Below are 27,481 nucleotides of genomic sequence, written 5' to 3'. Positions count from 1 at the left end.
AAATTTATGCTGCGTTTGGTTTCATAGTAGAATTTTAAAATCAGATTTTGATTTTGAAAAAAAGTGGTATAAATGGGGTCCACCGTTTGACTTTGTATGAATTATTTTGTTTTGTTGTGGAAAAAAGTGGTATAAATGGGGCCCACTCTTTAACTTTGTATGAGTTATTTTGTTTTGTTGTGGGTAGAATTAGGTTAAAATTGTGATTTTAAAATTGTATCCACAAACCAAACAAGCCATTAAGAGTGTGTTTGTTTTCGGAATAATGTTTAACTCAACTCAACTCAACTTCACTTATCTTCAATTCAACATCAGAATCATTACTTTTTTATTTTTTAAATATTTTTAACCATTCAATTCAATTTTTATATTAAATTCTCTCAACTATTCATTACTTTTTCACAATTTAACAACACAATCATTACTTAATCATTATTTTCTCTCAATTATTTATTACTTTTTCACACTTTTTTTCATAATTCAACAATACAATCATTACAAATCAATTAAAATCAAAACTCAACTCAACTCAACTCTCAATCCAAACACACTCTAAAACTCTGGAGGTGGCGGCTAGGGTTGTTTTTTTCCAGCCTCAGCCACCTTTTTTTTAGTATTTTTTTTAACTTTTATTATATTGAAGTATATAATTAGTTTGTGTTATGATAATTTTTCCTTCATTGAACCCATAAAGAAGAGATTTAGTATAATTAATAATAAAGATGTTAGCTTATAGAAATTGATATATGAATTTGGATATTTTAATGGAAATTCTAACTACCTATTTTGCACCAAATTTTGTCTTATATATAGTCTTTATATGCCACTTTTTTTGCCTATATCGAATTTAAAGGCAATTTTACATCTGCCATAGAGATGATCTCCAAATGAATTCGTGTAATATAATGGAGGCTAATGAAATGTCCCATGTAGATTGATCAAGATAATTAGTTAAACAATTATTCACAAACCTTTTAAAATTAGTCTAACGCGTGTTATAAGTTATTATTCGGAATTAGATATATATATATCTTTGAATAACCTTGTATATTCTTCATAATTAGTAAATTTATAATTAGAAATATTTAATAATAATTATATGAAAACAAACCATTCAACACATGGGGGTGGGATGTGGAAATAAGGCATATCTTCTTTTTTTTCGATTACAAGAGGAGGCTCATGGCCTAGTACAAGGAAATGGGAATGAAATCTAAATAAAGGGGCATATATAGTCCCACTGATGAGAATCGAACCTAAAAGCTCTAAGTTACCAGGTGAGAGTGTTAGTCACTGCACTACACCCCCTTTCTCGGAAATAAGGCATATCGAAGGTTTATCAACTAATATAACCACATAATAGGATAAGAATTTAACAAATTATAAGGATGAAGATTAGAAGACAAGAGAAAACAAATGAAGAACGTAATTGAGAAAATGGGAATTTATCAGAAGGGTAAAAAAGAAAGATCACAAAATATCTTTTGAAATAATTTTGAAGAAAAAAAAAGTTGGGAAAAGAAATCTTCAGGCGCCACAGACGTCCAAAGGGACTCTTTTTCATATAGTCAATAGAGATAAACAGACAGATATGATCCGAAATTCCACCAACAAAAAAAAAAAAGAATTCTATGAACTTATCTGTATTAAGATTTCTCACTATTTATCCTCGGATATATTGGAAAAAGAACAAATGAAAAATTAACCCATGATTTCTTCATCGATATATACATACTACAGCTTCACCTATATATGCGTACCATGCGATAATTTTTTTCAATTACTATATTCTCTAGATAATTTTTTTTTGCTTATTTATAAACAAAAATTTTAGTTTTAATTGTGATATTTCCTAATTCAAAGATAATTTCTCATATTCTTGATTACACATAATTTCTTATATTCAATCACGGAGATATAGGATATGATAAATGATATATATATATATATATATATGTTATATTTTCGGATATTCCCCAATTTCTAGCCTTATATTGCCCATTCTTCTAATAATATTTTCTCCCAATTATTATTCCTTTGGCCAACCATAGCCAAAACCAACATCGTCAAGAACCTCCGTAAATCTTGCTTAAAGCCGTAAGAACAGTTTCCATATAGTTCATAGACAGGTATCTATATGCGTCGGTATAATTCAAGATTCTTTCAAAAGCACTTTGATAATAATTTGGACGATAATACATCTCAGATAGAACTCCTAGGATGGAAACAATTAATTCATGCGTCAAGACTAGTTGTTGTGGCGGTGATTTTTATATGCATGCATGGTTCTTTGCAGGGTTATGGGTACTACACACGATTCGATATCTACTCTCCAAGATCCTCCAAAGCTTAAAAACTAATTTAACTTCTTTGTTTTTTGACAAAGTAATAGTGCAGTTTAATTTACTGGTAATCTTTTGCGATGGATATAATTAAGATCATAGTTAAGATAGAGAATTTTTAAAGAAGTTGCTCATTCAGGCCCAAAAAAAAAAGAAAAAGAAAAAAGAACTTGCTAATTAGAATATATAGATAAATATAGATAAATAAATGAATCGATGAATGAATAAAATAAAAGATAGATCCTGATTAGATCCTAATCCAAAATAGCTCAAGAGCAATTCTTTGATATATAATAATCTGGATATTCCCCACGTCTATACATTTTATATATACATGGGGTAGTCCACAAACCCTAGGGCTAGGGGGTTGGATCCTGAGGAAAGCTTGCATTTGAGAGAGAACGCGTTGCCGCGCAATCGTCCTGCAGGTTTCGAAGAGGAAAAACCCAGCAGGAAGCACTCGATGAAGAACCTGACAGCAAAGAAGGAGGGGTCGCAGATGGAACAGGTTCAAGAGATTGCTTCACTTCGATGGTGCAGCCAAGGCTCCCATGTAGATGATCAGGTGTCGACTGATCTGGTTCTCTACTCGTGTCCGTGGAAGATTAAGAAGAAGCTGCAAGCAAGTGACCTGGGAGGGCTGTCGAGGCTGCTTCTCCCCAAAAATGAGGTCAAGAACCACATTATTCCCCTCATGAGCGATGAGTGGGTCGGCAAGATCGTGAGCAGGGACGGGATGAGCGTGACCGTGTGGGATAGGGACACGGACTCTTACCATGCGCTGGTGTTAAGGTACTGGCAGTCATCGGGGTGTTTTGTTCTCAACGGGCATTGGATTGAGAACTTCGTGCTTCGTCGGAGGCTCAGCCTCGGCGATGAGATAGGACTCTTCTGGAGCCGTTATGATCAGAAGTTGTACTTCTCCGTTCTTCAACGAGGGCAGCCTAGAGAAGTGAATTTGTGTGGGGCCAAATTTCACTGAATTCTGTCGAAGTTGTTCTCTCATAATCTCTCTCTCGTAGACATTTTTAGTTTATCAATTAGGGCGATGAATGTCTTACCGAGAAGAAGGAGGGGGGGGGGGGGGGGGGGGGGGGGGGGGGGGGGGGGGCTGGTGTAATTATTTTTATTTTTATTTTTTTGGCCAAGGAAAGGAAATTGCAATTTGGAAACCCATTTCCTGAGACTGATTTCGAGTCCAGGCTCAAATTTTGGATGAAGTTGTTTGATTGGTTTTGTTTGGATATAATTTAGCAATTTAGCTTTAATTATTTGTCTTGGGAAGCTCTCTTATTCTTCCGATGTGCAGATGCTACATATATATAACTAGATTTCACCAACGAGTTGTGGGCACAGTTATTCACAGAAATCTAAATATTTTATTATTTAATTGAATCGTTAAAAATATTATTCCGTATATACTTGTAGAATTAATGATAATTGTCAAATTAACGCTAAACAGAGGGATATTAAATTTACAAAAATATTAAGTTATATATTTTATAAATAAGTTTAGTAAAATCATATATGTAGAATTGTTTTGATTAAAAATTAATGTTATTAACATTTTAATTTCTTAAATAAATTTTAATTTTTAACATTGTAATTATATAAGACACTGAGATTTTTTTGTTTTACATCTTTAATACAATAATAAATTACTTCTAAAAATTTACAATAATATTTTTATTAAATTTACTTATTCATTATCCCCGTTTGCTGTGTGTTTACTTAACATTTTATTAATGTATTTTGTCTTGAAAACCTGTATTCACAATTTTATTTCTAAATTCTTTAGAAATATTATGGCTGTTTTAATTATAATACTAAATTTTTACTTAACATTTTAATTAAGTAAAGGACTTTTATAAAATTAATGTCGGTTGTTCAAATCAAAAGAACTTATGAATTATGAATTTCATGTTAATTATCTGTCAATTTTAATTACTATGTTTTTTGCAAATTCAATTTTTACATGTAGTTTATGGCTCATATATATTTTTATTCACTAAGAATTGAAAAAATTGACTCATAAAATTAAATTGAAGATTAATTAGACTCATTTAAATTGGTACATTATTATATTTTCAAAATTATTTACTTCGTCACATTTGACAGTTATTTATTTCATTTTATTTTATAGGAGTATCATTCAACCATCCAATATATATATAATCATATAAAAGTTAGAGAGTGCGAGAAGAAAAGTCATCTATTCTCAAAAAGCAAAATCCCAACCGCAACGTTTTTTGAATATATTATTCTCACAAGTAATTAATCACTTCTTAATTAAAATGTAAATGAAATTTAGAAATTTTAAAGACTTCTACGATTTCCACTTTATTAACTAAAACACATATATAAATAGGAGTATCCCATTATTAATATTGTGCGAACGTTGGATCCGCACATAAAATGGAACTTGGGTCACTCTCCGACTGCATTAATCAAAGTGAAGGAGTTTCTACTATCTATTCCAGGTCGTTGGAACCCGGGCCGATTAGTCGCCCAAAGACAAGGATTTGTAGCCCAACTCTACCACCTGTCTTTAAAGTGAAGATCTACTAAACAAAGAATAGGTTCGGGGTTTCTATTACACATGATCCCAAAATCAGGTGCCCTTTCAGTGCTCCTACTTGTTTAGGGGTTGCCGTGTTTTAATTATTTGAGTCGAGTTAATTAAGCTTTCACCAATCTCGCACGGTCCTAATTGAAATCGAACAAGTTAGGTTCACTTTGAACATGCATCTATATATAAAGATCATGGGCCCTACTTGGGTTTGGATATATATGTATGCATGGATCATAGATCAAATGTTCTATGGGTTTTCTCATAGGTCCAAATCTATATGTATGCATTATAACATGAGTGATAGTCCAATTCAACTTGGGGTGGACCTTACATAGGCCCAAGCCCACCGATTTATTGTAAAATTATTGGGCCATTTTTCATTTATCTTATATGCATCTTTTTATGTTGGTTTTCTATGTATGATCAAGTTCAATAAAGTTTAATGGGAATGGGCTTTTATATGAGCCCACGTTCACTAACTTACTAAAGCCTATATATATATATATATATATATAAATGATTTTATTTATTTAATCCCAACATGTTCAAGCGAATTCTCATTACTCAATTCTCGAATTCTCTTGGTCGTGACTCTTTTTCTGCTCATGCTCATCGAACCTATCCGATTTTTAGAAAAATGACGTTGGCTTGGATCCCTTAAGGGCTGGAGACCGGTACGGATCGATCCATAAAGTTTAAAAATGGGCTTCGGGCCCACAATGAGTTCGATGGATTTATCATGTTTGAGATCAGAAGTTGTCGAGTTAGGTTAGAAGCAAAACGACTCCATTCGATCCAGTGAGGGTCTTCAAAAGTCGATATGAGTCAATTTCCAACAAGATATTCATGTCTCGCTCAAGATGACTTAATTATTTTTGAAATTGGGTTTGGGCATTGGCCCATTTTCAAATTTAATATCTCTCATTCGAATTCTAGTGGTTCGGGCCTATATCACACAACATAATTGAACCGGTTCATTGTAAATTCATAGAACCACATTAAAGTAATCTAACCATCAAACTGGTCTCATTTCATTTTTTATGTCCGTTAAACCTACTTTAAGTGGCTTAACCGATTCGTGTGCTTCCGATTCAATAAATACATAAACCATATCCAATCTCATGATGTCTATATCAAAAAGAGAAACATTTAATTCTCATGCTTACCCATTCCAACACATTAAAATATGTAAAAATCTCAAGAACAACTAGAGAACATCATGATTTTTACCCAAACCAAACCAACCATGTAAACTCGGGGATCAATCGATAGACTCCTATACATGATTAAAATGCTAGTTCGAAGAAGATCAACGCACAAGTTGTCCCTACACATTGTTTACATTCGGCCAAATGGGGAGAGGAAGAGCCGAGACCCCCCATAGTCAAGTTCATGCACATTCGTTGATTTCTAGTTCGATTTACTGTCTATTAAGTCCATCAGAGTCAAGTCCATATTCATAACGGTTTGTTCTTGCTCGAACCAGCTCCGATTTTAAGGTTCAAATCACATTTAATCCCAATTTCATGCATTAGAAGGGCGGCCAAGCATAGGAGTCAACAAACAACATCTTAAATCATCAACATACATCGAAAAGGATTCCTAATAATCATCTAAGCCGAATAGTATACCTCTCCTAAGTGTTCTTAGGAGGTAAAACTCGAATGTACCAGGAGGAGGCGATAGGGGCTCTCGACTCCTTTTGGGAGGTATGGCCATGACTTCAACTCAGTCGCTGCTCCTCACAGCTCTAACAAGCCCCTTTAAGTCACAAACAAAGTAAAAGAGAAAGAAGAAAGGAAGAAGGAAGTTGTTCAATGAAGACACGACAAGATAGCTCTCCAAAGAGTTCTCGGATCCACGGCTATGGGGGTAAATGGAGGTCAACAGTGGCTGCACGGTCACTTGTCATGGCTAGAGGGGGTGAAGAGGGGCATATGTTGGTGGTCGTGGGTGGAGGGGCTCGTCGGAGCTGGCCATGATTGGCCTTTGGTGGCCACGGGGAAGAAGGAAAGGGGAAGAGAACGGGCTGTTGTTCTTAAGTGGAAAGGGAAGAAAATAGGGTTTTTTTTCTTCAAGAAAGGTAAGTTATCAGATCCTTAAGATGATGTCTGCGGTTGGCTCCAAAATGGGGAGTTTCCCCTTATATATGATGAGCTAATGGAGATTAGAGGGGCAATGAACTTGGATTTAAGGTCTATTATGCATTTTAGTTAGGGCAGAGGGTTTGAGCGAATTTTAAGGAAATGTCTAATTTTTCCCGCCCAAGATGACATTTTCATCGGAAAGTTTCACATATTAGGCACATGTCATAAAAATTTCAGCCCCTTTCAACTTTGGGAGACGTGCTAAATAATTCATCCCTAGATACGGGTCGTTTCTAAACTAGTCCAAATTAATTGGCGATTCTGGGCAAAACTCTCTTCATACCACCCCAATAATTTTTCATAGGTACTTAGATTGATAAGTCAGGAGTCTGTAAGAGTTGGTCTTGCACATAAATTCGACTCGAGCGATTTTAGAAGAATTATTTCCCCTGACATCTGGAGTCTATCTACTGTTTATGACTGCTACGCGTATAATTCCTTTTGAATTCTCATTCTCTCGGCTCGAGTGGAATCTCAGGGCAGGATACTCATCAAATTGATTCTAACTCGATTACGCACGTTGTGGCCTCAATAATTGCCCCATTTGCATCCAAATCGAACTCAAAATGTTCTCCATTGAGTTGTATCTGATTCGCCCTTTTGACACCCTGAATTCCGGGAATTTTATCTCCCAACTCCGACAAGCTCTCAGGGTGATTTTTGTACCCAAACATCATTGACCCGTTGAGTTTTGAGGGAAAAATAGTTTTGACCTGAATTGCTACTGTTAAGCTAGATAATTTTATCGAATCCCGGAGTACAGACAAACATTGTTTTTTGTCATACATTCTTTAATTGGGAAATTTGAAAAATCATATCTTGAGATCCATGATGAGTTACAGGGGCCGCGAAACTCCTGAGTGGATCTCTTAACATGCCCTATCTACCATAAAAATTTCAAATCGATCTGAATCCCGATCAGTGAATTGCTCGATTGGCCTTAATAAGGTTGACCTTTGGTCAATAGTTGACCAGTGTTGACCAATTTTGACTTTGACTGATTTCGCTTCTTTAATTGGCATTTTGAACGCCCTTGGTCGGACTCGATCAGTTTTCGATTATCGAAATAGTGCATGCCACAAGTCTTGTACCGATCAATCGTTACTTATGGTTAGTTCTTTCGATGGCCAAGTTTGACCATTGACACTTCTTTGACCTTTATTGACCAAGTTTGACCAGGTCAATTTTTGTCATTTTTTTCTTTGTTTCTTGCTTTGTTTGTCACTTTGCTCTGTTACATATTTCTGAGCTCTTTTTCACTTAACCTTCTGATCGGCCCCGAATTGACTCTTTGATCAACTTTGATCCCTTTGACCTTGCCTCTCCTTTTAGCTCACATGACCTCTTTTTCATCCCCCAAGTCAAAATGGGGGGTGTACAACTGCCCCTTTTTTAGTCGATGCTTGCAGAGTAATGGCTGAAAGACCAAAGAGTGACTGCATTGGCCCAAGGTGTAACTCCCTCTGCATTCCTTCTTGTGACTCCATGACTCCTTGCAACTCCCTAGGGAAATGAATAGAGGTATATTAGTGGTTTATCCGAATGTTATGATAGCGTTAAGTAATGATTTGGCGGGTGGAGAGAGTTGTATCCATTCCTGCTCTACAGTAGTTCAATATAATGAACCATATAGTGTTTAGGTTCACTTCGAAAATGAAAAGAGTCACGTAGTGTCCGGGCTCGATTCGAAAGGGGGTGAAGAGAACCACGCAGTATCCAAGTTCACTTCGAAAATGCAAAGAGCCACGCAGTTTTCGAGCTTAAATTGAAAAGGGGTGAAGAGAACCACGCATTTTCCAAGTACACTTCGAAAATGAAAAGAGCCATGCAATATCTGGGCTCAAATCAAAAAGGGGTGAGGAGAACCAAGCAGCGTACGGATTCACTTCGAAAATGAAAAGAGCCACGTAGTGTTCAGGCTTGATCCAGAAGGGGGTGAAGAGAACGACGCAGTGTCCATGTTCACTTGAAAAATGAAAAGAGCCACACAGTATTCAGGCTCGATTTGAAAGGGGTGAAGAGAACTACCTCGTGTCCAAGTTCACTTTGAAAATGAAAAGAGCCACGCGGTGCTCAAGCTCGATCCGAAATGGGGTGAAGGGAACCACGCAGTGTTCGAGTTCACTTTGAAAATGAAAAGAGCCACACGTTGTTAGGGCTCGATTCGAAAGGAGAGAAGAGAACCACAGAGTGTTCGAGTTCACTTCGAAAATAAAAAGAGTCACGCAATGTCCGGGCTCGATTCGGAAAGGGGTGAAGAAAACCATGCGGTGTTCAGGTTCACTTCAAAAATGAAAGAAAGCCACGCAATGTATGGGCTCAGTTCAGAAGAGTACTGTGCAGTGTCCAGGTTCACTTTAAAAGGGGAATGTACGCTTACAAGATTTTGAAAAGGGCATCAACACAGACAACAATTCTCAATCATTGCAAACATGATTCATAATCAATGCGAGGACAATCCGCTAGCAACCCAAGCATGATTCGCAAACAATGCAAGTATAATTCACAAACAATGTAATCATAATTCACAAGCAATGTAAGCATAATATGGCATGAAGGGTTTAAAGGGTGCAATTGTCTACAGAAGCTAAATCTCATCTCCAACCTGCCTCCTTACTTCTCAGAATCGTGAGTCCCGCATTTGGGGCAATCGGATTACAAATCTAAGGCTTGGAGATCTCATCCCTCATCGCCTCTTTCCTTTTCTGCTCCTAAACCATATGCCGGGTCATCCTAAGGGGAGATATCCTTTGGGGTCTCGTCATTACCTGTGAGAGGGGTGAATTCTTTCAACTTTGTCTGTTCCGATCTTTGCCAGTCATAATCACGATGATATAAGAGATATAGATGCAAATATGTGGGATTACAACACTATTGTAGCCAATTCTAAGTGGCTGGCCCCTTTTGGAAAGAAAAGCTTTGATTATAGATATAATATGTGGAATTCATGTAAATGGTATCACATGGTCATTTATGGATCCTCCGGATCATCAACGGATACGGATAACTCGTACTCGTCTTAAGACACAACCCCTTAGTTCACAAGTAGACTTTGCTCGAGATCTTCGAATTGTTTACCTTTGAACGCTTTCAACCATTATTTGAAGCAGTCACCGGAGCAGACACTAGTTGTTTCGTGGTTTGAGCAGTAATGGCCCCTAACTTTTGCCCGGACTACAAGAGGCATCGTAGTCCACCGGGGTTTTATTTTTTATTTTTCTCATTTTTCTCACATTTTGCTATGACCGCCCACCTTAGGATTCGGCCGCACCTCTCAACCCCTTAACTTTTGCCTAAGCCGTCCTTTCAGGTTTTTGACTTAGCAAGGTTTACTTATTTTAACTCTCCTTTTGCCGCGATTGCCCTTTGTGGGTTTTCAATCATGCCCTTTTGTCCTTAATTTTTGCCTAAGCCGCCCTTTCGGGTTTTCAACATAGCGGGATATTTTCATTTTCTCTCATTTCGTTTCAATGACGTACATGCTTGATACAATCGGTTTCCATCGTAGACCAACAATAGCCCAAGCGGATGTGACCACTCATGTAGGGTTCGCAACTTCTTTCATGCATTTCCTTCATGATATTTTCGGCTTCTTGAGCGTTCACACGCTAGAGAAGTGTGGTGTCAAAATTTCTGCGGTAGAGTATATCACCGCTTAAAAAGTAGGGACAAGCCAATCGCCTTATGGACCTTCTGTCCTAGCGATCGGTGAAATCAGGGTACTCTTCAATCTCAAGTAGCACTTGATGTCCGTAAATCGCGGTCGATCCACTTCCACTTCAACCGTGTTACAATGGGCCGCACATTGCGAGATTTAAATCTTGGGGTCTCAATATGATTTTCCTTCGAGGTGGTCACCATAGACTCAAACATAGCCAACGCATTTACAAACTTGTTTTGAGTCCGTGGAGTGTAGGTGAAAGTTATACTCTCGAATTGCTTGCAGAGCTCCTCCAAGTACTCATGGTAGGGGAGCAACTTGGGTTTCTTCATTTTTCATGACCCAAGCATCCGATAGATTATCAGGATGGAGTCCCCATACACTTTCAATTCGGTGACCCTGAAATCGAGAGTTACTCGCAATCCCAAGATGCATGCCTCGTACTCCGCTACGTTATTTGTCCACGAAAATACAACCTTCGATGCCACCAGAAAGTGTCGACCCTCCAAGGAGATAAGAACGGCTCCAATTCTGTATCCTGGAGAATTCACTGCACTGTTGAAGTATATCTTTCAAGAGGCCCCATATTCTACCTCAACATGAAGGATTCCACCATCAGGGAACTCGGAATTAATAGGGGTAGTATCCTCAATCGGAAATTCGGAGAGGTGGTCAGCCAGAGCTTGGCCCTTTACCAATGATCTGGGCGCATAGTCAATGACATACTCTGTGAGCTGGCATTGCTACTTGGTGAGATTTATGATTGAAGAGGGCTTGTCCATGAGGTATCTCAGGGGGTCGACCTTTGAAATGAGTCGGATGGTGTAGTACAACGTATATTGATAGAGACGTTGTACTACCCACAATAGGGCACAACAAAATCTCTCCACTTCAGGGTATCTCGACTCTCCTTTAGTGAACTTCTTGATCAAGTAGAAGATAGCCCTCTCTCTGTGAGTATCTTTGTCTTCCTGTCCAAGCAAGGATCTAAGTGAAGTTTCTATAACCGCGAGATACAGAAAGAGGGGTCTCCTAGGTGTCGGAGGGATTAGGACTGGTGGACTGGTCAGATGCATCTTGATTGTTTTAAATGCTCCTTGGCATTCTTCATCCCACTGGACCATCGCATTCTTGCGAAGCAAATAGAAGAGCGACTGACATTTGTCGATAAGATTGGCTATGAACCGGCGATACAATTTAGGTGCCTAGTAAACTTTTAACCTCTCTGACGGTGAACAGGGGAGGTAACTCCATAATAGCTTTCAATTTGTCAGGATCTTCCTCGATGCTCTTTTTTCTTATGATGAAACCGAGTAACTTTCCCGACGTTGCCCTGAAAACGCACTTACACAAGATTGAGCCTCAATTTGTATTTCTTTAAGCATTCGAACAGTATTCGGAGGTTCACCAAGTGATCCTCATTTTCTACTGACTTGGTGATCATATCATTCACTTATACCTCTATTTACTTGTGTATCATGTCGTGGAATAATGTTACCATTGCTCGCTGGTACGTGGCTCCAGCATTTTGAGACCAAAAGGCATAACATGGTAGTAAAATATGCCATAGGGTGTAATGAAGGTCGTTTTGGACTTGTCTTCCTCTGTTGTTCGTATTTGGTTGTACCCCGAGAATCCATCCATAAAGGAGAACATGGCATTGCAAGCTATATTTTTTACCAGAACATCTATGTAGGGTAGTGAAAAATTATCCTTGGGACTTGCTTTGTTGAGGTCTCGATAGCTCACGCACACACGAACCTTTCCGTTTTTCTTGATTATTGTCACTACATTTATGACCCATTCAAAGTAATTGCACACCTTGAGAAAGCCGGCATTGATCTGCTTGATGACCTCCTCTTTTATGCTAAGGATTATTGCGGGCCTCTAATGCCATAGTGGTTGTCTCACAGGCAAAAATCTCGACGAATAAATGGGAAGGTAATGCCGAACGATAGAAGGATCTAGGTTTGGCATATCGGTGTTAAGACCGGACAAAAACCCCATGATATTCCTTTAGGAACTCGATCATCCGAGCTCGTTGTGTGGAATCGAGACTCGTCTCGACGTTCAGGTTGCGTAGTTCCTCCTCTGTTCCAATATTGATGGTTTCCATGGTTTCAGCGGTCATCAGCTTTCTCTCCTCAAACCTCTCCCAGTTCTCCTTAATCATTTTGGGGTTACCATCTTCGTCGAACCCCTACCCATAAAGTACAGGGAAGGATCCTTCGAGATTTTCTTTAGATGAGCTCGAGTTGTCCCATCATTCGTGATTTGGATTGGAGTGGTGCCTGAAAATGAGATAAAGTGTTTCAGAATTCGAGAAGCACTTTAAGAGAGGAATGAAAAAGATAAAGACAATAATTTCCAAAAGCTTGTATAGGGATTTTATTTAGATAGCTTAGTGTCGTGACAATCCAATCCCTCTTCCATTATGGGCTCACAACATAGCCTCATACGGGTCACATCTGATCATCTAGACAAAGCTTTGTCTTCACAAGGTGGCGGATGAAATCCCTGGGGAAGGTCTCCTTAAGGATGGGACCAAGAGTTAGAAGAGCGGCAGTAGTGGTTACGGCAGTCGAGAGTGAGTCAGCAAGAGTACCTCCCATCAGTTGAGGCGGACCCCAAAAGAAAGCCATGAAGGAAGAAGTCTCATCATGGGCGACGCTCCCCAGAGTGCGGTTGCTACGGGCCTCCACGATATCCTTGATGGTTGGGCAGAAGCTGAGGCCTTGCTGATAGCGGTTGCCTTTAGGAATATGGGGGAGCGAATTCCTTGTCCCCACGTGCCTAGCCTTGAGCCTGGAGTGAAATTATTCTTGAAGAACATCTTGCCTGTCATAAGGACGGCTTTAGAGGGTCCAGAGTGCCCTAGTCCTTGATGACCGAGACCAATTCAAATGAGTAGAAAGGAAGGTTGTCGCCGTTGTCAATGTTGATGTACGGAACGGGGGTGTCCTTGTAGATGACATAGTCTTCTTTGCCATTGACGGTTATGATCATGTTCTCCATGATGAACTTCACTTTCTGGTGGAGACTTGATGGGATAGCTCTGGCTGAATGAATTTGGGGCAGCCTAAAAGTAGACTGAAGGCATTTGGGATATTCAGGACTTGGAAAGTGATGTAGAAGACACATGGACTGATTTCGATCGGTAAATCCACTTTTCCATCCATGTCTATGCTAGTCCCATCAAAATCCCTGATAGCAGTCTTGCTTGTGCAGATAGAGTTTAAGTTCACATTCATTTGCTTCAACGTGGACAAAGGGCACACATTGAGTGTGGCTCCATTGTCAAGCATGACACGTCCCAAGATGAATCATTTGGACTTGCAGACTATGTGGAGCGCCATATTATGAACGTACCTTTCCTCACACAGTTCATCATCAGCGAAGCAGATTTGGTTTTGAAGATCGAGCTGACAACTTGCTCTACTTGCAGCTAGGAAACCTCCTTTGGAACTAGTGCCTCCTTTAGAACTTTCAGGAAGGCTTCACGGTGGGCTTCTAAAATGAGAAAGAGTGTGAGCAATGAGATGTGAGTCGGCGTCTTGTTCATTTGCTCAACGATCTTATACTCGCTTGACTTCAAAATCTACATAATGGCCTACGATTCTTCATTAGTCACCTTCTTCTTAAGCGGTTCTTCCGGTGCTTTTTTCGATGCCTTCCCTTTGTCTTGAGGACTTGGAGCTTCATAGTTCCTCCCAAAGCGGGTCATCTTCATAAATTCATCCTTCGATGGCTCCACAATTTGCGCCTCAGAGACCCATGGGACTTTCCTATTGCTCTCATAATGGAAAGGTGCCCGTCCTTCGAATTCGATTACTTCGAGTGACGCCCCTAAGTCAGGAGTCACATAAGTGATTTTGAGCGGTTCAAAGGGCTCGTAGTTGATGATGATAGGTGCAACCAAATCCATGGAGTCCTCTTCAGAGTCTCCTAGGAAGCAAAGGCTAATCATGTTAATGGTCGAGGATGAATTGTTGAATGATTGGGTAGCAGGTTTGAGTTCACATTGGGTGGCTTCATCGCATTGAACACGAGCTCTTTCTTGTCGATGTGATCCTGGATACGGTGCCTCAAGGTTGGGCACTAGTCGGTGGTATGTCATCGAACTCCCATGTGAAATTCACAAATACCATCGGGGTTAACTTTCTTCACTATATAGCCCTCTATGAGTTGTTCAGGAGGGATCGATCCTCCTTAGAGTAATCTTCTAAAGATCTGAGACATGGGAATGGGTAACGTCGTGAACTATCTCGGGGGTCTCCTCTGGTATCGGGTCTGCCCTTGAGGTGCTATAGGTGGAGTGCCTTGACTAGCCACAGTATATCCTGCCAAGGTTTTCAAAATCGAGATTCTACCTAGAATCGGTCGAGGGTCGTGGAATCGTGAATCGTAGAATCGAATCGTGAATCGTAAGATTCAACCTGTTATTAAAAAAACAATGAAGTAATATATGAAAATCTCGTGCAAGATCTTAAACAATAAAGATGAGTATGTGAAGGAAGAAACTATTAGGACACCAACAAATAATTGTCCACGAAGGAGAATGGGAAGAAGGAACTTGTTGCTGAGGACTCTGAAGATGATTTTCTTAAGAAAGTAAAGACTCGTGAAAGATGCCCCATGGTAGTTCATTGAACAAAACTAGAACCAAATTACATATTTATGTATGACCTAACAGAAGACAGGGTATCAAATCTTTTTCATTATGTGGAGTCATTCTAGCTTAAAGTAGCTTTACTTTAAAAATTGAAGCAGAGCAGTACCTCTGTGATGGTTTGTTAGTCTCGAGCCTCTCAACTAACTGTCAGTCGGTGAAAGTAAAGCATAGTAGTATCCTAGTTCGGGCAGCCGGAGAAAGCACGAAGACGAGCGCTTGGGTCGGAGAAAGCTCAAAGAAGTAAAGCAAGAAGAAGAACTGGAGCAGTGCCACTGTCAGCCTCGGACAGCAGCTTGGAATAGGACAGCAGCTCGAGTAGCTCGGAGTCAGTCAACAGCTCGAGCAGAACTGAAGGAGGAACAACAAGAAGCAAAGCAATCAGAGAAGAAGTAGCTTAGGGCAATGAATTGCAAAGCAATCGGAGGAGAAGAACTGAGAAGCAGTTTAGGGCAACGAGTTCGGGCAACTCAGTGAAGAATAAAGTCGATCGATTGAAGAACAAGAGGGGAAAAAAAAGGTTGGGTTGCTCAATGGGCTTGCTTCGGCCCGACTTTGGCTGTAGACAGAATTATAGAATCGGCTCGATTCTAAGATTCCACGACTTTCCTCCCAATTCAGCCGCGATTTTACATTTTCGATCCTTGCCATGAAATTAGAATCGCTAGTTACCTCTCAAATCATAGAATTGTACAATTCTACAATTCGAATCGCAATTTTAACAACCATGTATCTTGCGGGAAACGTTGATGGATAGGTCGGGTCCGGTGTCTATGGTTGGCGCATGGGTTGCGGATGAGCTGGAAGCGCGATGCACTAGAAATTGACTAGTGAAACCAAACCCGAGGGAGCTTGTTTCGGATATACTGCAATTAAGGTTCCCTCATTTTTCTTTAATGGGGCCTATTTTTTCGAGGGCTCCGCAACAACTTTCTTGAAAAGATCTTCTATCCTACAATTTTTTATTCCATGTTGGACGAGCTCACCAGCCTCTATTAAGCCTGAAAAGGAAGATCGGGCGTATCCTAGCAAATGCGAATAATAGGATCCCTTGAGTGCTCCTAGGAATAGCCTGATGGCCTCCTTATCAATAATAGGAGGATCCACTCGAGTCTTGAGCCTCTTTTGCTCGCCAGTCAGTGGCGTATTTCTTGAAGTTGTCCCATTCTTTCATTTCCATTTCTTGTAGCTCTAGGCGGGTCGGCACTACATCAGCATTGAAATGGTATTGTTCCTTGAACTTTTTCTTGGGATCCTTCCAAGTAGGAATATCCTTTGCCTTCAGATTAGTGAACCAAGTCAGAGCTGGTCCTTTTAGACTCTCCTAAAATGTTTGGATCACGAACTTCTCGTAATCCTTGTTAAGAGCCATCTTCATTTAGTACTGACACAAGTGGGAAGACAGGTTCCCCGTCCATCATATTTCTCGAAATCAAGAACCTTGAATTTCTTATGGATCTCCATATCTGGGAAAAGGCAGAAGTCTTCTTGTGTGCCGAAAAGGTCGTCATCTTGCATGACTTACATTTTCTCCTCGATGGCTTTCAAACGGCGATCCTGCTTATCATTGAATTTTACTAGAGCTTTTGAGGTCCCCTCATCGTGGGTAACGCGTACAACGATGGGCATTATAGGAGTGGATGGAGTTTGGTTAGGGAGGCCTTATTTAGGTGGTGGAGTTTGGACGAGAGCAGGTTCAAAATGTAGAGCAGGAGCCAGGGACTTCGAGCGGAGCAAGGGATGGTATTTCAACGGGCACGGGAATTGAGGTCGGAGTTGGCGTGGGTGCCGGAGGAATGATGCTCGTTGTTGTCGGAGCTGGTGGTTGTAGTAGTGCCATGAGACGGTCCATGTTGGCCGCTCTTTCTATCATAGATTGTTCCAAAGTAGTGATCCTCTGCTCAGCGGTCGTCGGGAGTTGCGATGCCATCGCGACAAGCATGTGAACCAGTGGAGGCGGCGGTTGGTTTCCTGTTGGGAGAATGGATGGGTTGGGCTGATCCTAGTGCGAACTCATCCTCGCTTTTGATCGAGTCCAATAGCAATGACTCGTTGCCAGCAATTACTATACCAGTTATTCGAAATTTCATAAAAATGATGCATACACGATGGACAATCAAAAATTCAATAATGTTGCATCGACGTGATACGCATGAGGTTTAAAATAAAATGCTTATGTTTCCGTACAAATGGTCATGCGTTAAAACTGCATAATATTTATAATAGCTCAAAAAACACGAATTTTATCCCTAAGTTGTCCCATGAAAGTCCCTTCCACATAATCCTCCTCGAATTCCCGATCCTGAAAGGGCACCAAGAGGCATTTATCCTACGAGGTGTGTGACCCCTCAGGACCGCTTTTGGGGTTGAGCCGGAGGTTCATGCAGAGGGGGCCATCCTCGAGTCCCGGTGCTCCCGTCGCAAGGGATCGGACTCAATGTCTTCTCTTCAAGGCTCATAACTGGTAGAGTAATCTTATTGGGTGCTTGCCTGAAGGATACTGGAATCACATGCCCAGGCCGATGGAAACGATGATTGTACTCTAACGTTGCCAAAAAAATCCCCTCTTCGTCAGTGGGGTTGTCCTAAAAGTACATGGTGCCTGTGCGATGTGAGTCCCAATTGTCGGTATATTGTCAAATCGTGGCTCGCCATTGCTCCTCGGATGCGAATCCATCGTACCACCTTTGGAAATAAGAATTCCCCTCGTTGCCTCATTAACCGGATAGGGAATTATGCTGCCCACCACCGACTTCAGGATGCTTTGTTAGACACGTGACCTCGGACCTAATTGGGATTAGATTCGTCATTACACCATTTTATTTGGCTGGCGAGTCACCTAAGTTACTTACAGAGTCAGGATACTAACCACCTAAGGATTTAAGTTTGACTCAGATTTTCTAACTAGAGAAATGATTCCGGGGGATTTGTTACAAGATTAGACGCCCGCAAGCCAATAACTCACATTTTCGGTACTCTCACGGACTCCTAATAGTTCTAACACTTTTTATTTGAGAAAGTCGAGTTTATTAAATCCTAAGGTCGAGTCCATATTCGCGAATGTACAAGGAAATTAAAGAATGAATTGCAAATTCTGCACGATACACGTGCTTGTACAATTATACAGTCCGATTATCGAATATGGGCCACACATTCGGGCCAAGATTCACAATGGGTTGAGTGGGTCTAAGAATGGGCCTAAGGCCCGAAATTAGAAAATGCGCCAGAGCCCCTAACCTAGAAAAGATTGAAATTAATCTCCTATGTTCACACGTTTCATTCACGGTTTTATGATCTTGTCCGATTTTATGAACCATGTCCATGTTTATGTGAATTAGCCAAACAATCCCCAAAATTCTAAAAAAAAAAGTGTTCATAATCCCACAAGGTCAATTTGACCTTCAATTTGAATCCTAAGACTCAATTAGCAGGTTGATTATATTTAATTCTCGTAGCACATGTCAATGTACATGATTATTCATTTTAACCAATTTACACACAAGAAATCGAATCATTAATCCAATTTAGGGAACCCCAAGTGCTAATGACCTACCCTCAAGGTCAAGAAGACCTTCCTAGGTGTCTAAGACATCATAATTGTATCTAATTAATCCAACCCGTGAATTAGGCCAAATATACATGATTATTACAAGTTAACATGTCAATTTCACGGTTTAACCGATTTTCACTCAATTAGACACATACAAGATCGGTCGACATTCACAAAAGTGATTATCTATATAAACCAAGCCTAGATACACTCAATCATACTCCATTGGACTCCAATTCCTAGGATTAAAGCACTAATTATGTCAATTTCGCTTAAATTGATCTAATTACTCCTAACTAGACCCTAATTAAGGAAATTCGAACTCCAATAGACCCTAATCCACTCGGCCCTACACATCATTCATACATTCATGATCTTCATACATCAATTGAAACACAAATTGAAAGAATTGTCCACAATTAGGCCTTATTACACAAGAGAAATGAATAATCAACACAATTATCACCTATTTAGGTCTAATAAACCCCTAACTCAACCAATTAGGACTGGGATCAATTTAGCAAAAAAATTTCAGCTTGCTTAAGAAGTCAATTTTGAGCTAATTAGAGCTAATTAGACCTGACTAAGCAAGGTTTCAATCAAAGCTACTTACACACGATTAGATCCAATCAAGCAACAAATCATCAAAATGACTCATCTAAGCCTAGTTTACAAAAAAATTCAGAATGTTACAAATTCCAATTTCATGCTAATTTCACCTAATTAAGCTAATTCAAGCATAATCACACGCAGCCAAGTTTGTAATTAGTCAAATTATACACGAATTAATGCAAATTGGACCTAATTACTACCAGACCAAAATGTCAACACGAGCAACTAAGCAAGATTAGAGCCCAGTTGGAAGCTAATTGCCGCATACATACACTAAATACAACTAATTACAACTAATTATGCACAAAATTGACTCAATTAACACTAAATCAAGTCCAATTAAATTATACAACTAGTCTTTCTCGAGTGCAATCAAGATTAACTAGTCAAGTTTAATCGTAATTAAGCAGGATACTACTCAATTAATCCTGATTAAGCTCTAAATCATATAATTTACTAACCTAGTCATCTAATCTACACATAATTATCCTAATTAAGAACAAATTGACCAAGATGGGAGCTAAAGAGCTCCATCCCGGTTCTGGACAGAGGCGAAAAATCGCCTATCTCACCTTAGTCCGGCACAGTTTAGACTCATGAGCTCGTATTCGGTGGAAATCGCATTCAAGCTCACTAAATCCTACCAGTATCTATGAACTATAGGCATTACTAGAGAATTTGGGGTAATTTTGATAGAGTTTCAGCACATAAAATTGCCAAAAGGTCCTTTTATGCTGAAAATGAACCCCTCTTTGTAGGCACAGGAGAGTCAGCGGTCATTTTACAAATACCGATAGCTCAAGGACGAAAATAAAATTTAATTTTTAAAATTTGAGAGCTCTTGACGGATCCAATTGCACAAATCTATTCGTTAGGATGGTTGGTCCACTGGCACGGTCACTAACCGCCCTCCATATAGGGATGCGGGAGCTAATCTCGCCCCTGTCCTAAATATCAACCTCAAAGGGAGCTTACTTGAACTAATTGAACTGAACTGGTTTGGTCGGCAAAAATGACATATATGCCCTCAAACTTTTAAAAAATTACATTTTCACCCTTTTCAGAATTATAAAGCACGTTTGAGCAAAGAAAAATTATTAGAAAATATCCTCAATTTTAAAAAGCCTTTTCTAAGAAGAAAACGTCCCGACACGAATATTTTCACTACGTGAGAATATCATTTTCTTCATCTCGAACTCTTATCCTATTTGATCAAATATATGAATCAAAGAGTTTTAATCAAAGAAAATTTATCATGCTTTTTTACATGAAAAATACGAGCAAATGGATTTTAAACAAAGATCTCCAGAGAGTGAGCGTCACATTTTGGAAATCTATTTTACACGTTTGTCCTTGGAGAAATAAATATTGCCAATTAACTCGTACAAATTTTGAAAATAGGTACGGATAGTTAAAATTAAATATTCAGCACTCGAGAACTTATCTGTTTATTATCGAAAGTCCCTCTTCTGATGTGTGATCCCCATGTGATTTGACTGACTCTTTGATTCGTGTGCTTCTTGAATGGTAAACCTAACCTAGGCCAGAATGAGGTACTTATAGTGGGAAAACTACGCCCCATATCTTTGAGATGACTCAAAAACCACAAACTGAATAAAATCAGGGATCTCCTCATAACTTCCCTACGATGAGCTTTCAGGTGACAGTGGGACCGATAGCTCTCGACCACTCAGCCCACCACATAGTCATTGCCTTCTACCAGTCGAGGGACAACATTGACCAATGTCATGTCTACAAGCTTTTCCGATTTGGGAAATTAGAGGGTTCCGCAGACTAAGAGTATAAGTCCATTTGCCAATCCGATTTGACGTGGTCCATCATCGAATCTTGAGTCCCGCATCTAACCATTTTACCAAATTGCGAATGGGCAATCCATGTTCCTCACGGTAGTCGACTTGGGTTGGCAAGGCAAACTTCTGCACCTTCAGCAAGTTCGAGAGGGTGATGACGTTAGACTCGTCGAAGCAAGGCTTGATGATCCCTGGAGGTGACTCGGGCCTATCCAAGAATGTCCAGTATTTATCTATGGTTGGGTCGAGCTCGGAGCCTTGGAAATTGGAGACGCGTGCTTCTCTTCCTAGAATGACGATATAACTCCAATAAAGGGCCCAGTCCGGTTCTCGACGAGCCAAGAGGTGCATGTCTCCCAGAATTCTATCTACGTAGGTCCTCTCAGCGGAGGGTAGAGCATTCTAGATACGAATGGTGTCGGCATACGGGAAAATGAATTTGGTGACGCTAGGGGAATCCATACCTACCTGAAATATACATTGGGCCATTTAAGAACGATGATACATAGGACATCCTAATTTTAGCAAACATGTGATGCGATGCACATTTTTGCTATTTATTATTGTGTTTCTTTTGGAAATTATTATATCTCTCTCTTTTTTGTTTTTTGTTTTTTGTTTTTTTGTTTTTTGTTTTCTCTTTTTCCACTACATATATATTCGCCTTTATATTTATCTCTTCACCCTCAACTTTCTCTCAAAAATACAAAAAAAATTAGACCCGACTATCTTATTGAAAATTCTAACCTACGGGTCAATTGGAACTGGGAAAAGGGGTCGGTGGACTGCATGGGGCTTGGGTTTGGCATTGAAGGCTCCGTTCATTCATGTGGGCTTGGGCCTGCCGGTTGGTCCTATTATGGGGGCCCTTGACGAGGGATCATGACCTCCCCAAATTCAAGCAAGGATCTTTCAAGGTCCGAACTCGGGGGTGATCCGCTTCGGGTGTTCCCCTACTTGCATCCCCTTTCTAACCTAAAGCTTCCTAAATGTTAACCTGTGGGTCGCGAATCCAGTACCTATGTACAACTAATATGATGCACGATGCAAAGCGAAAAAGTAAAGATACGAAAATGAACAACTCAACAAATAAATAAACATGGCAAACACACAAGCAAATGGGCCCGAACCCTCTAGCTCTCCCCAACGGAGTTGCCAAGCGGCGAACACATAGAATGGAATTTGGGTCATTCTCCAACTGCATTAATCGAAGTGAAGAAGTCGCCACTATCTATTCGAGGTTGTTGGAACCCCGCGCCGATTATTCTCCCAAAGACAAGGATTTGTAGCCAACTCTACCACCTATGTCTTTAAAGTGAAGGAGTACAAGCCAAATAATAGGTTCGGAGGTTCTATTACAGGTGATCCCCAAATGACATGCCCTTTTGATACTCCCACTTGTTTAGGGGTTGCCATGTTTTAATTATTTGAGTTGAGTTAATTAAGCTTTTCACAATCTCGCACGGTCCTAATTGAAATCGAGCAATTTGGGATCACCTTGAACTGCATGTATATGTAATGACCATGGGCCTTACTTGGGCTTGGATGTATATGTATGTATGGATCATGGATCAAATGTTCTATGGACTTTTTCATAGGCGCAAATCTATTGGTATGCACGATAACATGAGTGAACGTCCAATTCAACTTTCGATGGGCCTTACATAGGCCCAAGCCCTATAATTCTTGGCGCATTATCCATTTATCATGTATGCATCTTTTCATTTTGATTTTCCATGTTTGATCTAGTTCCATGGTATATAATGGGAATGAGCTTTATATAGGCCCACATCCACATCCACGTCCAATTTTTTATGATTTTATTTATTTAATCCTAATATGTTCAAGCGAATCCTCCTTGCTCAATTCTCGAATTCTCTTGGTCGTGACTCTTTTCTCGCTCATGCTCAACAAACATATCCAGTTTTTACATAAATGATGCTGGTTTGGATCCCTTAAGGGTCGGAGATCGATACAGATCGATACATGGAGTTTAAAAAAATAAATTCGATGGATTTATACTATTTGAGACCGGAAGCTTTCGAGTTAGGATAGAAGAAAATCGACTCCAATCAACCCAATGAGGGTCTTAGAGAGTCAATTTGAGTTGAGTCCAGCAAGATGTCCACATCTCGCTAAAGCTGACTTAATTATTTTTTAAATTGGATTTGGGCATTGGCCTAAGTTCAAATTTAATCACTCTCATTCGAAATCTACTGTATCAGGCCCACATCATACAACATAATTGAACCGGTTCATTGCAAATTCATTGAACCACATTTAAGTAATCTAACCATCGAAATGGTCTCATTTCTTTTTATGTCCATTAAACCGACTTTAAGTGGCTTGATCGATTCGTGTGCTTCCAATTCAATAAACATATAAACCACATCCTATCTCATGATTTCTAGATCAATAAGAGACAAATATTTAATTCTCATGCATACCCATTCCAACATATCAATATATGTAAAAATCTCAAGAACAACTCAAAAACATCATGATTTTTACCGAAACCAAACCAACCATGTAAACTCCGAGATCAATCAATGGACTCCTATACATGATTACAGTCCTAATTCGATGAAGATCAAGGCACAAGCTATTCCTAAACATTGTTTACATTTGGCCAAATGGGGAGAGGAATGGTCGATACCCCCCTCAGTCAGGTTCATGCCTATTCATTGATTTCTAGCTCGATTTATAGTCTATTAAGTCGATTAGAGTCACATCCATATTCGTAGTGGTTTGTTCTTGCTCAAACCAACTCCAATTTTAAAGTTCAAATCACATTTAATCCTGATTTCATGCATTAGAAGGGCGGCCAATATGATAAGTCATTAAACAATGTCTCAAATCATCAATATACATCAAAAAGGATTCCTAATAATCATCTAAGCCAATGAGTATACCTCTCCTAAGTGTTCTTAAGAGGTAGAACTCGAATGTCTCGTAAGGAAGAGGAGGTAGGGGCTCTCGGCTCCTCTTGGAAGGTATTGCTGTAACTTTTTCAACTCAGCCGTTGGTCCTCTCGAATCCAACAAGCCCCTTTAAGTCATGAACAAAGTAAAAAAGAAAGAAGAAAGGTAGAAGGAAGATGTTCGTTGAACACACGGCAAGATAGCTCTCCAAAGAGCTCTCGGGTCCACAGCTATGCGGGTGGACGGAGGTCTCCAGTGGTTGCACGGTCACTTTGTGATGGCTAGAGGGGATGAAAAGGGGCATGATGGTCATGGGAGGAAGGGCTCGTTGGAGCTGGCCGTGATTGGCCTTGGGTGGCCGCGAGGAAGAAGGAAAGGGAAAGAGAAGGGGTCGTTGTTCTTAAGTGGAAAAGGAAGAAAAGAAAGCTTTTTCTCTTCAAGAAAGGCCAGTTCTCGGATTTCTAAGATGATGTTTGAGGCTAGGGCTCCAGAATGGGGAAATTTTCCCTGGTATATGATGAGCTAACTGCGATTAAAGAGGCAATGGACTTAGATCTAAGGGCTGTTGCGCATTCTGTTTAGGGTAGATAGGTTGAGCGAATTTGAAGGCTATGTCTAAGTTGCCCCGCCAAAGATGTCTTTTTATCCGAAAGTGTCACATGTTAGGCATATTTCATAAAAATTTTAGCTTTTCAGCTTCTTTTTTATTTCGGGAGACGTGCCAAATAAATCGTCCCTTCATACCTAGACTGGTCCAAATTATTTAGCAGTTCTAGGTAAAATTCTTTGCATACCACCCTAATATTTTTTTATAGGTACGTAGTTCGATGAGTCAGGTGTTCGTAGAAGTTAGTCTTGCGCGTAAATTCGACTCGATTTTAGAGGAATTGTTTCCCCCAACGTCCTGAGTCCGTCTACTATTCATGACTAAACGATAATTCTTTTTGAATTCTCGTTCTTCCGACTCGAGTAGAATCTCAGTGTGGGATACCCATCAAATTGATTCTAACTCAATTACAGACATTGTGGCCTCGAGAATTGTCCCATTTGGATTTAAATCGAACCTGAAATGTGCATTTATATCCTCAATTGAGTTGTCTCGAATTCACCCTTCTGAAGTGACTTTCGGGAATTTTATCTCCCAACTCCGATAAGCTCTTGGGGTGATTTCTATGCCCAAATGTCACCTACTCGTCCAATTTTGAGGAAAAAATAGCTTCCGTTAAGCCAGATAATTTCATCAATTCTCGAAGCACAAAGAAGCAGTGTTTTTGGTCATGCTTTCCTTAATCGGAAACTTTGAAAAATCATATCTCGGGATCCGAGATGAGTTACGGGCGCCGTAAAATTCCTGAGTGGATCACTTGACATGCCCATCCACCATATAAATTTCAAGTCGATCCGAATCCCGATGAGTGAATTGCCCAATTGACCTTTATAAGATTGACCTTTAGTCAACAGTTGACCAATATTGATCAATTTTGACTTTGACTAATTTGGCTTCTCTAATTGACATTTTGACCTCCCTTGACGGAACTTGATCGGTTTTCGATTGACGAAACAGTACATGCTACGAGTCTTGTACCGGTCAATTGTTACTTATGGTCGAGTCTTTCGATTGCTAAGTTTCACTTTGACTTTGGCCAAATTTGACCATTGACTCTTCTTTGACATTTTTTGACGAAGTTTGACTGGGTCAGTTTTTGTCTATTTTTACTCTGTTTCCATCACTTTGCTCTGTTACACGTTTCTGATCTCTTTTCCACTTAAGCTTTGATCGGCCCTGGGTTAACTTTTTGATCAACTTTGACTATTTTACCATTACCCCTCCTTTCAACTCATATGACATTCTCTTCATCCTTTGAGCCAAAATGGATGTCTACAAATATAAGACTTAAATTCAATTTGGTTATATACTAATGACTTTAGTTTATACACTGATACACTTGTATTTTCTTTTCTTTTTGGCTACAAGGGAAAACTATGAGCCTAGTACAAATTAATTTTATTTTTTGATTTTAAGAATTTTGTATATTCTCTATAATCACGTAATGCTCACAATTATATATAGATCCTTTTATAAAACATGAATTTCTCAAAATATATAGCCGTGATGATATGCTTCAGATTGCAGCCCAACATGTATTCAAATTTTTGGGACCAGACACGGATTCTAGAAAACTCGAGAACAAGAATTTAGCTTAATTAAATATTAAGTTTCCTATATTGTTATGATATAGTTTCTCTTAATTAGATATTATTTCCTATGTTAGCTTGAGTCAGTAACCTTAAGTTTCATATTTCAGATTATTTCTTTATTCTATTTTAGGAAAGTAATTTGGAGAATATTTGATGTTAGTTTCCTATTCTATAATCAAGGGAGGTGTTTTCCCTCTATATAAATATGCACTTTATTGTAAGAGAACATCAAACGAATTTGATGAATATTTGAATGAAATTGCCTAGAGCGTTTCCTCTATTTTTCTTATCTAAACAAGTCCCTTGTTTAGTGGCGAAAAACCCCGATTCTTATCGTTCATCCTTGAGCGTGGCGAATCAGCCTGACTTTTCTTACTCGTGACAAGTCATCTTATCGAGTGAGTTTTGTTAGTTCTACCTTCCACCATTCTTTCTTACCCAGTTTTGGTTCGTGAGCCTATCACGTAACTTCCATTTAATTTCCTCATACGAAGAATTTGGAGAGACCAAACTCATCGGAGACTTCAGGAAGATTGGAAATGGACACGAAGTATGGTGGAACTTGGACACACAGTCGACACTTGGCGGAATATGGACACATAGGCAACACATGGCAGGAACATGGATATATGGGCAACACATGGCGTATTCTAGACTCTAGAGAACCCAAAATGACACATGGGAGTGTTTCGTGAAGTATTCCAACCATTATATATATTATATATAGATTTTGCCACGATGCTTTTCAAGAGATTTCGTAAGACCTGCACTATGCATGACATTATTAAATAAATATGATTTTTATTCATTTATTTAATCAATTTAACAAAGTAACTGATATTTGTGCTAACTTTAGTTTATTTGTAATTTCAATAAAAAATAACAAAAATGATAGAATTAAATTAAATTAATTAATTGCTAATAGGAGAAAGGCGAGAGAGGAGAGAGGAGAAATGGGAGGGAAAAAAAAAGGATTTAGAGCTTGGGAAAAAGAAGA

The 27,481-nt window shown here is 39.4% G+C and overlaps 2 protein-coding genes across 2 annotated transcripts; one reads left to right on the top strand and one right to left on the bottom strand.

The window, feature by feature from the left end:
- Positions 1-2,805: 2,805 nt before the first annotated feature.
- On the top strand, positions 2,806-3,324 carry LOC116204036 (B3 domain-containing protein At2g33720-like). The gene has a single exon (XM_031536076.1). The coding sequence runs from the start codon at positions 2,806-2,808 to the stop codon at positions 3,322-3,324; it is 519 nt and encodes a 172-aa protein (XP_031391936.1).
- An 8,141-nt stretch (positions 3,325-11,465) lies between these two features.
- Positions 11,466-11,846, bottom strand: LOC116204030. The gene has a single exon (XM_031536063.1). It carries the CDS (start codon positions 11,844-11,846, stop codon positions 11,466-11,468), a length of 381 nt encoding a protein of 126 aa, XP_031391923.1.
- Positions 11,847-27,481: the final 15,635 nt, after the last annotated feature.

This window comes from Punica granatum, chromosome 1 (assembly GCF_007655135.1).
Source record: "Punica granatum isolate Tunisia-2019 chromosome 1, ASM765513v2, whole genome shotgun sequence".
NCBI lineage: Eukaryota > Viridiplantae > Streptophyta > Magnoliopsida > Myrtales > Lythraceae > Punica > Punica granatum.
Note: the sequence above shows the minus strand (reverse complement) of the source record. Positions and strands in the feature narration are given on the sequence as shown.